This window comes from Mustela nivalis, assembly GCF_964662115.1.
Source record: "Mustela nivalis genome assembly, chromosome: 3".
In the NCBI taxonomy this organism is placed as follows: Eukaryota; Metazoa; Chordata; class Mammalia; order Carnivora; family Mustelidae; genus Mustela; species Mustela nivalis.
In genome coordinates this window covers 150,137,375-150,150,916 of record NC_139022.1, presented here as the reverse complement: position 1 = coordinate 150,150,916, position 13,542 = coordinate 150,137,375, and the positions used below count along the sequence as shown (strand labels likewise).

At 47.7% G+C, this 13,542-nt stretch overlaps 1 protein-coding gene across 1 annotated transcript in view; it reads right to left on the bottom strand.

Annotated features, from left to right (window-relative positions):
• Positions 1–9,358: 9,358 nt before the first annotated feature.
• The window catches only part of LOC309861016 (uncharacterized protein), a 32,134-nt gene continuing 27,950 nt past the window's right edge, over positions 9,359–13,542 (bottom strand). The window contains exon 5 of the mRNA XM_082723442.1: positions 9,359–9,549. Within this exon, the coding sequence (XP_082579568.1) occupies positions 9,434–9,549 (116 nt within the window). The 3' untranslated portion in view covers positions 9,359–9,433. The remainder of the gene's footprint in view (positions 9,550–13,542) is intronic.

Sequence of the window (13,542 nt, the reverse complement as noted above, 5' to 3'; positions counted from 1 at the left end):
TTTCTCTGCTTGACTTATTTCGCTAAGCATGATATGCTCTAGTTCCATCCATGTCATCGCAAATGGCAAGATTTCATTTCTTTTGATGGCTGCATAGTATTCCATTGTGTATATATACCACATCTTCTTTATCCATTCATCTGTGGATAGACATCTATGTTCCTTCCATAGTTTGGCTATTGTAGACATTGCTGCTATAAACATTCGGGTGGACATGCCCCTTCGGATCACTATGTTTGCATCTTTAGGGTAAATACCCAGTAGTGCAATTGCTGGGTCATAGGGTAGCTCTATTTTCAACATTTTGAGGAACCTCCATGCTTTTTTCCAGAGTGGTTGCACCAGCCTGCACTCCCACCAACAGTGTAGGAGGGTTCCCCTTTCTCTGCATCCTCTCCAGCATCTGTCATTTCCTGACTTTTTTAATTTTAGCCATTCTGACTGCTGTGAGGTGAAATCTGTCTTTTAGTTGGGGACCAAGGTCATGCAGCCCCATGTCTTGGAAGCTTAGTTTCCATCAACCACCAAGCTACTGTTCCCATCACTTTGAGGAATCAGGGAAAGGCAATCCTCTGCATCATATGATGAGTAGTGCACAGACAGCACTTACTGGTTCCCCAAGGAAAGTACTCCAAAGTAACATGGTAACTTTCTTCAAAGAATTTCCGAAGGGTCATCATATAGAAGAGGAATTCTCTATCTAGGATCCTAACAAAGCAGAGTGAGGACCAGTGGAGGTTGAAGTCACACAGATAATGTGCATGGGCTGGTCTCCTAGTCATTCAATTTGTTTTGTTGGTTTTTTAAAATTTTTTTATTAACATATAATGTATTATTTGCCCTAGGGGTACAGGTCTGTGAATCATCAGGCTTACACACTTCACAGCACTCACCATAGCACGTACCCTCCCTAATGTCCAAAACCCAACCACCCTCTCCCTCCCCCCACCCCCTGACAACCCTCAGTTTGTTTTGTGGGATTAAGAGTCTCTTATGTTTTCTCTTCCTCCCAATCTCATCTTGATTCATTTTTTCCTTCCCTACCCCTGGAGCCCTACACTTTGCCTCACAGATTCCTCATATCAGAGAGATCATATGATAATTGTCTTTCCCTGATTGATTTATTTTGCTCAGTGTAATACCCTTTAGTTCCATCCACGTTGTGGCAAATGGCAAGATTTCATTTCTTTTGATGGCTGCATAGTATTCCATTATATATATATATATGTACCACATCTTCTTTATCTATTTATCTCTTGATGAACATCTAGGCTCCTTCCATAGTTTGGCTATTGTGGACATTGCTGCTATAAACATTCGGGTGCACATGCCCCTTCGGATCACTACATTTGTATCTTTAGGGTAAATACCCAGTAGTGCGATTGCTGGGTCATGGGGTAGCTCTATTTTCAACTTTTTGAGGAACCTCCATGCTGTTTTCCAGAGTGGCTGCACCATCTTGCATTCCCACCAACAGTGTAGGAGGGTTCCCCTTTCTCTGCATCCTCGCCAGCATCTGTTGTTTCCTGACTTGTTAATTTTAGCCATTCTGACTCGTGTGAGACACCTGAAAAAGTGTTCCACATGAATGTTTTAAAATGGAGTGAGCAACCCTTAAGAAACAGTGCCTTTGCTGGTCCTTGGAGATGTCCACAGAGAAACTGGCTGACAGCCTATCAGCAAAGTTGAAAGAAAGTTTCATGCTAGGGAGTCCCCTGTGCTTGGCGATTCAGCAAAAGATAGCGCTATTTGGGAATTACCACGTGCCCACTTCCTGCAGACTATCTGCCCTGATGACAAGTACCTGCCCAGGCATGGTAAGCACATGAGATGACAGCGGCCCAACTCTGAGACTCTCTTTTCACACAAACAGCGTCTCAGCCTCAATCATATCTGCAGAGCACCCCAAACTCCCGCCCGCCGTGACGGCCCCGGGGGTGGACAGGTGACCCATTCAGCGATGGGAATTTGGGTGTTGTGAGGCAACTGCCTTCGGACATGCCCACTGTGGGACACAAGCTGCTCTTGCTGAGGAGTACAAAAATAAGTGCTGACCCAGCGAATGCTATGTGCCAGGCACTGTGTGCTAGGCGTAGGCGAGCCTGCAGGAAACAAACCAGATAAAATCCCTGCTTTCATGAAACTCGCATTTACTACAGGGCCAGGAAAGAGAGATAAAAGGCAGAGAGAGAGCGAGAAAGAGCAAAAGAACAAGGCCTGAGTTTCCTGGCAGGCCCCTGAGAACTGCCTGTGGGTTCTATGAGAAACCCCAATGGTTCTCCAGTAAACTCCCTGCTGGCTTATGCTGATGAGCTGGTTTCTGTCCTTTGCAACCCCGAGCGTCTTGAACTGAGATTCCATATGAAATGCATTTGGCTTCACACCTGTCCTCTTCACAAGCACTTGGGGGCGGGTGAACAGAGGATCTTAGTGGGTCAGAAGCTAGTGGAAGAGAATGAGAAAACTTTTCTGACCATCCTTCCACCTACCCGTTCTTGAATTTAGGGGTTCTGGCTCTCTACTTTCCAGCATAAGGAAGACCGAGGGCAGTGGCTTCCCAGATATTCAGGATGGCAGAGCAAGGGTTACCCGGACGGTAGAGTTTCACACTCCCCCCCGCATCCACGTATTATTGTTATTCAATATTCCTACAGAAGTGTGTGATAAGCAAGGAAGTACATTCTCCACCCAGGCTTACAATAATAAATAAAATCATTCCAAAACAAGGGGAATAAAAAGTTCATTCCGCCAAGAGCTTACAGGGGGAGAGACAAGTCAAATAATACAGGACAGCCATGTGGCCTGAGATGTGTTCAGGAAGTTTTCAATAGACCGTGTCCCAGCGTGGTCAGGTTTCCAGGGACTTTCTGAAAGAGCTGAGGGAGAGCTGTGTGGATGGCCCAGGGCTGGCGTGCATATGGGGGGGAAACGGGGTGCAGGTCCTAGGACCGTGTGTCCCCCTCCTCCAAGGAGCCTCTGGTCCTCAGGCTTTAAGTTTTGGAATCTTTAATTTATTAAGAAAGAGCGTAGGAGATTTAAACATTTTTTTTTTAAAGCACCGTCTCATTTTACCAAAACCTGCTCTTATTTTAATGACTCTGAGATGCAGATCTTCTTTCAATATTCTACTTGCTGATTAATTTCCTGTTGACTCTGAAGGTAACTAAAAACCTTTTGGATGAAGCAGAAATTGCCCTAATGCAAGTGATTCTTAGTAATGGGACTGAGTCACTTGGGACCGTCTTTGGGGGCTTCCTCCAAGCTCCGTGTGAGTGGGTGGTTTCTGGCACTTGACAGCTTACAATGTGTCCACTCATAAACATGTTCAACATAAAACCATTCTCCTCTCTCTTTCAGCGTCCTGGGAGGGTCCAGCTTGTGTTCAATTCTGGAGGAGCAGCCCTTGTCCAAGTTGTGAAATCAGCTCTGTCTGCCTGCATCTGCCTCCGCGGCCCACATTTCTTTGACCTTTCCCATCAGTCTTGACACTTACCTCTCTCTCCACGTCCAGGTTCCTCTTTTTTCTGTCTTCACCCAGTATCACAACCTGCAGAAAGAAAACACTTTTATATCCGTCATGTACACTTGAGTATGAACTTAAGTTGATTACTTCTCCTGGAGGCACCCCCACATAGCCTTGCATTTGAAGGGCAGGGAGGTTTAAGGGAAAAAACAGGGGGATGGTTGTTCAAAGATTCCAAACGCCCTTCAGCAGGGTTTCCTGGGCCGGGCACTTCACGTCTTAGCCTTGATTTATTTTTTTAATTCTATACTATCAGATGTTTCACTGGATAATTTCTAGTTAAATTATCGCAGGGGGAGGGGGATATTTGAGGAGGGCTGCAGCCTTCCCAGGTCTAGGAGCCAATCACACTGTGTTCAGCCTCTTCCATCTAAATGCCAAGGGATTCGGAGTGCCTGGGTGGCTCAGTAGGTTGAGGCCTCTGCCTTCGGCTCGGGTCATGATCTCGGGGTCCTGGGATCGAGCCCAGCGTCGAGCTCTCTGCTCATCAGGGAGCCTGCTTCCCACTCTCTGCCTGCCTCTCTGCCTGCTTGTGATCTCTGCCTGTCAAATAAATAAATACAATTTTTAACAAAAAATAAATAAATAAATAAATAAATGCCAAGAGATCCGAAGGCACCTTTCAGCAGCTGAGATCCAATGTCTGCAGATTTTCTGTCTGGGAAATTTCCTGCCAGGATTTTATGCAGGGAAAGCCACATTTATTATTCTGGATATTTATTCACACCTAAAGTTCCTAATACTAACTTCCTCACATTACCTAAAACAGCGTGAGCACCATAAAGTCAGTTTACAACTAAGAAATGTAAGAGCACACAAGCCCAGAGCTCTCCACGGAACTGTCAGCCACCTCTTGGTGCCACAGGGGTGCTTCCCACATGGCTCTGCAGACGGGACGGCGGTTCCCAACCTTGGTCGCCCATAAATCCCCTGAGGAACATTTAAAAGAAGTATGGTGCCCAGGTCACCTCCTGGACCAGCTACGTCAGCGTTTCTCTCTGCAGTGAGACCAGACAACCATATCTAAAAATCTTCATAGTTTCAGTTTTCCTCAGAATCCAGGACCTCTTTCAGGACCCATGCAGGACCCAGAGATCTATCCACTGCCCAGCTGAAGGAGCTACTCTACCTCACCTTTCTTCTTTTTCTCAAAACCTATGTAGATTAAGGAGTCTCCACTTTATGACCCTGTTTCACTGGGGAAATCAGACTTTGCATGGACCTTCTTCTATTGAAACCTCATTTTACCTGAATAATCTGTGTGTCAGCCTCTGGCCCATCCCAGCCCCTCAGACTCTGGGGTCTTCCTGTCCTTTAAGATGCTCGCTCAGTTAAATTTCTTTAAGTGTTTGCCCAATATATCTGAGGATTCCTAGGGACCTGCCTTTCTGTCCACACCTCTTCTTGCTTTCCCTGAACTGTCTCTCTCTACTCTCTGGGCTACCTCCTGCCGCCATCATCCATTTTTCCCGTCGTTCTCCATGGTCGACATCCTCCCTGTTCCTTCATTTTTTCAAAGCACTACTTGGGAAACACTGCATGTGCAACAGGTTTTATGGATAGGTTAGTGCTAATAAAGGGCATTAGCACACAGGACAGCACAGGCATCAATCTAAAATTGAACATCAGACTTCATCATCCTAAGATCCAGAAGCCATGGAAAATTCCAGTCACATAGAAGTATTTTTTATTTTTTGGCCACACCCACACAAGAGACTTTGTCCTCTCTTATCTTGCTGTGAAACTCTGTTCCTCCAAATTCCTGATCACTTATTTTTTTTTAAGATTTCATTTATTTATTTCACAGACAGAGATCACAAGTAGGCAGAGAGGCAGGCAGAGAGAGAGGGGGAGAGCAGGCTTCCCGCCAAGCAGAGAGCCCGATGTGGGGCTCGATCACAGGGCAGTGATCTCTGCGGGGCAGAGAGCCCTATGCGGGACCTCGAGATCATGACCTGAGCCAAAGGCAGAGGCTCAACCCACTGAGCCACCCAGGCGCCCCCTAATCATTTTTTAATGCAAGGAAATTCACCTTTCAAGATCTTAGGCTAACCTAGTGTCTGCTGACCTTAACACATCTCTCTGCTCATTTGCTTGGCAAAACAGAGGGCCAAAAGCATAAAGGAATGCACAGTGATTAACATACCATTTTCCTTCTATCCTGCACTGTTCTGAGTAGAGACAGTCAGTCACCAAGGTCATGGCTTCCATAGGTCCGCTCTCCTAGTTCTACGGCACCCGTTCTAGTCTGATCTTGGTTCCCTGATATAGCCATCACCCCAGGACTGAGCTGTGACTTAGTAGTCTCTGCTAGGGGCTGGTGGGGCAGCAGAACACCAAAGCTGGGCTGGGGTCTCAAGGAGAGCCCAGCTCCTCCACTCAGGGGTGAATAAAATCAGGAACAGCCCGTCATCAGCCTAGGAGAGTGGTGTGGCTCATGGTGGGCACTCGGGCCTCCTGGATTCACATGCAGATACAGCAGCAGTGTGGCCTTGGACGAACTCTGTGTGTTATTATTAGCTTCGAGGCTAATAATAGAGTGCATCTCATCATGCCGATAGGATAAATGAACTATTGCATGCAAACGTGCTGGGAATAGTATTTGGATACGGCACATGCTCGGTCTTCTTAAGACCTAAGTTCCCACAGCCAGTGAAAAAAGAACAGAACGAGAATCCAAGCCTTTTGACCTCCTGCCCCCCACCACCGTGCCTTCTACCCTTCCAGGTAATAAAAGATAACACAGAGGCAAGTTCACAAAATCCTACCAACTAGCTGAGTGAACAAAACCAAAACATCTAAAACCATTAAGGAATGACTGCTGGAATAAAGCAGTGATTCCTAAGAATACATCTCTATACACATGCACACATGCACACACACCCGGTAAGTTCTGTTCCCCCGGAGAACCCGGACTAATAGGGTCCCTCACGTACCTCCCTATTTCCTAACTCTCTTTCTTCTCTCATGCAGGAAGGGCTCTGGGGGAACCAGAGCCTAGGGCACAGAGTGTTTATCAAGTTGTACCTTTGGTGTCCACAGCTGGGAAAAGGACTTCATTACGGGCCAGGCTGGACCCTTCTGGGGCCTTCCCTCACTGACACTGCATGACGATTCACGGAGGCCGGTTCTATGAGACCTGCCTTATGGAGCTGGAAACCCAAAGCTGACTTGGCCAAAGTGACACAGATAATGTTCTTGGAGCTGAGACTTAGGCTTAGGCCTTCCGACTCAGAGCAGACCACGACTCCCTCTCACTGCTCAGCGCCCAGAAGCACCCTTTCTCAGAAACGCTTCTCTCCCCTGCCCCCCACCTTCTGCAGGCAGAACACGTCCCACTTTGTTGCCCTACCTATACCCTCTTCCGCTTCGTGACCCAAACTCTGGTGTATAAGATAGAGTTCTGCTTTTGCCTTTCCTTCACTCCCTCCCCAAGACAGAGGAGCTACCCCATCTCCCTGTCCCAGATACTTATACAGCCTTTTTCTTGTTAATTCCCATGTTAGTTTCCTCTCTCCTTCTAGTTGCTTTTCTATCGGGACTGCTGAGCTCCCAGCCTTCTTTCCAGCCGCCCAGCCTACTCCTACGGAAAGTATTCAGCACAGTGTAAGGCGAACCTTTGTCCTCGGCTGCTGTGTTTCCATCCCCAGTCGTCCAGAGTATAATTATCTCACTCTGAAAAGCCTTCACCAAAAGAGCATGCTTGCATTTTCTTTTCCTTCCTAAGGCCAAATTTCTTACTATAGATGTATTAATTATCTACTGCTGGGTAACAGTATTACAGCAAAATTACTGGCTTAAAACAGCACACATTAATTACCTCGTGGTTTCTATTTGTCAAGAGCCCGGGAACAACTCAGATGGGCCCCCGGGGTCAGGGTCTCACAAGGCTCGAATTGAGGTGTGGATTGTGGCTGCCGTCTCACACGAGGCTTGACTGGGGAAGGATCCAGGGGGAAAGAACACTGTGGCTGCAGCGTTCCAGGCCTTGCAGCTGAAGGAGTGAGCACTTTGGGTTCCTGTTGGCTACTGGCCAGAGGCTGCCTTCAGCTCCTTGTGGTAACATATCCTCTGCAGACAGGTCACAGCAATGGCAGTTTTCTTCTTCAAAGGCAGCAAAGGAAGGGGTCTCCTTGTACTGGGATGACCTACACGTAATCATAGTCTGATTACCTTTCCTGTGTCCTACCGGTTAGAAGGAAGCCACAGAGTCTGTCCACACTCAAGGGAAGGGATAAGGGCATGCATGGCCAGGAGGCAAAGATCATGAAGATAAGCCTCCTGAGGCCTCCTCTGCTACAATGGGGTGTGAGCACCTCACCCCCTCCCTGCTCCTTCTGAGAGTTCTCTCTTCTTTCCACGCATCCACTTCCTGGTCTTTGCCCAGATTGCCCCAAATTTGGAGGGAAAGGGAAGTAAAATTTCTTCCACCCCCAATGCTTACTCTAAGGGCAGGAAAGGTATTTACTTGAGAAGAAGCCCTTCATTGTCAGTTAAGATAATAAAATTTGGCAATGTAGCCCAGGGTAAAAAGGGGTCAAATTCTGCCCAACATAAAAGAGATCAGCACAAATTTACATGAAATAGAGTCGGATGTATGTAGATGAGAGGAAGCTGAGTTGTTCATGATAATCCAGTGGCTATAGCTGGAAAGAAATGAATGCTGTTATAATGAGGTGAGTTTAGTTTTTGGAGATTAGAAGAGGGAATAGACCACAAGTAGAGTGGGAGCCCTTCCACTCTTCCCCACTGGCCCAAATCCCCCTATATACACACTGCCCCTCTCCAGGCCTGCCATCTCAGAGACCAGGATTCACTCTTTCTGCCACTGAGCCAGCAGAAGTTAGGCTGAGGGGGAAGGAGGCCATTACAGAGGATGCAAAAAACAAGAAAGGACCAGATGGCAAAGGCCTTGATTATCTCTCTAGGGAGGGGTGAGTTTTACCATGGGCGAAAAAGGTATATGAAAGTGTAAACCAGAATTAATTTCAGCTGTAAAAACCACAACATTCCCAGATCAGAATGACTTAAACAAAAACAAAGGGTGTCTGTCTCCCGCCTTCAAGAAGTCTGGAGATAGCCAGAGCCTGTTGGTAAATAATCCCCCGGGGCAGAGAAGCAGACTCCTCCTGCCATACTGCCCTGCCGGGGCAACCTCCATTCCCAGGTAACTGCCAGAGCCCCCTTCTCTTACTCCATGGAGGGACACCGTGTGGAAGCTACACACGCAGACTTCTGTTAACATCGCCCTGGTCAAAAGGAAGTCATATAGTCACACCCGGGCGCTAGGGGGGCTGGGAGCTGGAGTCTTTATTCTGGTCAGCTAAGTCTCCAGATAAAAATCATTCACTTTGTTGGGTGCCTGGGTGGCTCAGTGGGTGAAAGCCTCTGCCTTCAGCTCAGGTCATGATCTCAGGGTCCTGGGATCGAGCCCCGCATCGGGCTCTCTGCTCAGCAGGGAGCCTGCTTCCCCCGCCCCTCTCTCTGCCTGCCTCTCTGCCTACTTGTGATCTCTGTCTGTCAAATAAACAAATAAAATCTAAAAAAACAAACAAACAAACAAACAAACAACATTCACTTCGAAGGAGGTCAGTAAATGCCTGCTGGTGGACATCAAGCATCCTCTTGCCCAGGTGTGATGACTGAAGATACAGCCCCTACCTGCCCCTGCCTGCCCCTGCCAAGGAGGACGCACTGCCTCCCTCCCGGGGCTGCCATCAGCTCAAGCCCTTGCAGGTCTGCCTCAGCTGCAGGGAGATGCCCGACCCAAGGACTTGTCCACATGGAGCAGCTAAGATGGAGGCATGGAGACTGGCCCTTCAGCCAGGTGTGGGACAACTCAGACAGGCCAGTGTAGCTCCGGAGTCCCTGTGAGCTCAGCTAAGGTTGCCGTTGGGGAACTTGGAGGTTCTACTTCTCCTTCATCTCAACCCTCCTCCCACTTCCTCCTTTTCCCAGCTGTAGACACCAGGGGTACGACTTAACAGACACTCTGTGCCCCAGGCTCCGGTTCCCAGGGACCCCACCTGCAGGAACAGGCGGAAGAGGATTTAAAGAGAAAGGACCACAGGAAGTAAAGGGAGAAGAGAGAGAGTTAGGGAATAGAGAGGTACGTGAGGGACCCCATTAGTCCGGGTTTTCCGGAGGAACAGAACTTACAGGGGGTGTGTGCGTGTGTGTATAAATACAAAGCAATTGATTAAAAAGAACTGGTTCGCACGAATTCAGATGCTGATGAATCTCAAATCTGTCACGGGGACTGGCAGGCTCAAGATCCAGGACAGCCAATGGTGCCGATGAAGCCCAAAGGCAGTCTGGAGAATTCCCTCTCACTCCGGGAGGCTCGGTGAGGTCCTTGGAGCCCGTTTAGGCCTTCAACTGATTGGGTGAGGCCCACTCACCTTATGCAGAGTAACCTGCTTACTCAAAGTTCCCAAATTTAAATGCTAACCTCATCCAAAAATACCCTCCAAGTTGACCTGTAAGATCGAGACCCAGGGAGCTTCCTTCTGGAACCTCCACGGTCCTCGCTTCCTCCCCCAACACACACACGCATACATGTACCAGGTCAAGGTGGTGCACATGGGCACCTTGGGTGGCTCAACAAAGCCAGACCCCCGATTCCAGCATCCCCTGTGCTGCCCTGAAAGGCTGTCAGACTTCCCAGAAAGCTTAGGGAAGGAACATTCCAGGTACTGCGTATTAGCTTCAGGAAAGGTCACAGGGGTTGGGATCTAAAAATACAAAACGGAGAGCGTCTCCCTCCATCCAGGGCAGAGATGGCAGCAGCTAGAGGTGTCATGGAGCATTAATGTACAAACACTAACCGAGCCGGCAAAGCCCCTTCGGCCCTGCTTTCCATGCCCCGGTGGGAACAGAATAGAAGAGGCCACCAGGAAAATTCAGCAAGTGTCTCAGCTGATGCCCAGCGCATCCCCCCAGCTCAGGGCTGGCCTGACACTTGTCCGGTTTCCCTGCCCAGCTCCAGTCCTTCCTTACCCTGCTCCGACTCTCTGTCCTCTTCCAACTCCTATTTTGTTCTGTTGGATCTAAGTATGTATTGTGGTCATTTTTGTCTTTCCTGTTAGAGGATGGGCAACCCAACTACAGTGACCATGTCCACTCTTTCGTAGGTACTTAAAGAGCCAAGGGTGATTTTGCTTCCCGTGTGCACTCATAAAGGTCAGGACCAAGATCCTGCCATTAGGAATGCAGGTTACAACAGAAGGGGTTCCGGTCCTACGTCACCATGTCTTTCCTGCCCCCTGCCCCCCGCACAAAAGTGTATATACTCTATAAACGATAGCGGGAGGTATAGAAAAAAACAATTACTTGGCCTCCTTTTCTTTGTTAGGCTATACCCAAGATACAAGAAAAGAAACTTAGAAGACACAGAAGAGAGTTTAAAGCAGGGCAGCTTGTCCTGATTAAAAAGCCCCAGCCCTCCTGGGAACCGAGACGGAGCAATAACATGATTTGTTCATCGTCAGACAGCTCGTCAGTTATGGAGCTCGGTTTTTAACACAAGTCTTAACTGCCGTGATATGCTATAAATGGTACTCAGGTTTCTTGGCTTCTTATTTCCATTCAATAAACCCATCATTTTCACAAAAGTAGTATTGTGTGCCAGTGGGACTTTCCGGTGTTTGCTGATGGACTGGCAGATGGTACACGGACTCTCACTGCACGCTGACTCTTCTTCCCATCACGTCCACAGCAGGGTCCCCAGGACCCTTGTTGGGCATAGGGCAGGGAGAGGATCCTACTAATGCTTCCAAGTAGTGGCCCCAATAGCCCCAGTCTTTAGGGATTTGCAACACCTGGCATTTTATTGAATTACAGAATAGTCATCGCCCCCCACCCCAACCTCCGTCTGTGATCAGACACATCCAAATGACTTAAAAAAAAAAAAAAAGATGGTCAGTATGCCTCCTTGAGACAAACACAGCTATACCCCTGGTGTTGCAAACAAAGGCCCTTGCTGCCCCTCCCTCCGAGAAAATTAATAATACATGAGGATTTTCAGGAATCGCTAGAAGTGTGACACCCCCTTTCCAGATTTCCTGGAAGAATCATTCGTTTCTGACAAATAAGTTCATTTGAGCGTGTAATGAAATTTGATTTGATTTTTAGACCTTTGTAAATGTTTCATGTCCATCAAACTGTGCATCAGAAAAAATAACTCTGCGTTGGACCTTGTGGGGGCTCCAACCCGGTGTAAAGAACAAACTAGAGCAGGAGAAAGCAGCCTGAGCCCCTCCACACGCAGGTCTGGCCTCCAGCTCTGTACCCCCCTTCCAGCACCCAGGGCACAGACCACAGGAAGGCAAACACCTACACTCCCATCTGGCACCCAACCGTGGGGAGCTTGCTGCTCTCTTCCCGCAAAGCAAATTTCACTTGGCCTTTTGCAGAAGATGAATGTGACTCATTTTCCCTGCTGAGGGCTATGTGATGACCAGACATGAGCCACACATTCAACTGAGTCATGAGTGCTCACATGCCAGTTGTGCCCACTCGGTCACATTTAATGCTCAGCCGTTCTGTAAAAGCCCTAAACCCACAAAAGCAACTTGACGGCAGGGCTCAGACCAGATGAGCTGTGGGGGGCAGGGAGACACTCACTGCTGTCCCCTCAGCCATTTTCCCCTGAGCCCCACCCAGAAACCTCCCCGTCCTTCCTTCTCTCTCCATGCCTGCATCTCCAGACTGGTCAAATCTGGGTTTAAATGCACTAGCATGATTTACCCTTTCTTAAGGAGGAGGCTGCTGCCAGTTTCTGGCTGCAGGACCGGGGACCTCACCAACAATCCTCAGCCAGAGTTCTCTGTGCTCCCAACCTTTCTTCCTGTCACCATCCGATCCATTTCCTGTACGCCATGACCCCTTCTGGGGAATATTAATTAGCCACCGTGTTTTTCATTATCAGAATTCTAGGAAAGTGACATCTGTATGACTCACACTTCTGCAGTGTGAAAAGTATTTACTATAGTTGATTGAAGCAGATACGTTTTGTGCTAGATACTTACTATATGGATTTATGACCATCTGTAACCATTCTGGGAAAGGGAAAAAAAATCAGCACTATTAGCTGTGAAGAAGGCTTCACTGTATCACTAAAAGTAAGTGAAAACATATGGGATGAAATATCTCTAAATGATCTCATAAATGTCTTTACTTAGAAATACAACAGACTTCCTCTATAATGCTAGTTTCCAGAATAAAGTTAACACTGCCCTAAGACATCATATTCTACCTCTCGTGGCTCAATAAGATAAGAGGATGATTTTACCACCTATATTGTCATCTAGCTAAAGGGTTTTACAATCCATACAGTCGTGAGCTTGTAAAATAAACTATGCAAATTTATGTGGACCAGGGTCTAAATTAATTCAGGTCTAAATAAATCAAACCCTAGCTAGACCGTGATTTAATTAAAAATTGAAAATCTGACTCATGGCACTTAAGTCTACTGGTGTGTCCTCTGCCAGGAGAGGCATCCCTGCTGTAACAGACACAAATGCTGGGAGGGCTGGCAGATTCTTAAAGGTCTAAATAGAGGGGGGTGGGGGGCATCCAGATAAACGTGGCATTCTGAGAGTTCTGTAATTGCTCAGATGGATGTCTCGAGGGCCATTTCAGAACAAGGAAGCTCACAGCTTCGTCCAGCGAATACGCATTTTTATTGTCAGTTTCTCTCCCCTTGCTTTTGGGTTTTTATGGTTCTCCGTACCTTCTTGTGAATATGTATATATTTTTTCAAACTTCATCTTTGTTCCATTTTAAGTTTGTATGTGATTATTATCAACTCTCTTCTCCCTTTCCATTTTCCAAAATAGCTTCCCTGCCCCCAGTGCCCCTACTGTGTCCCAGGGGCTTGGACAAATCTGACTGTTTAGGAGGCTTCCCTCCCTGGCTGGACTCCTTCTTCAGCCCAGTGCTCCCAACAAGGATCTGTAACCACCGTTGGGTGACCCTGGGCATAAAGCAGATTTCGGAGCAGGGCATGTGGGCCAGGG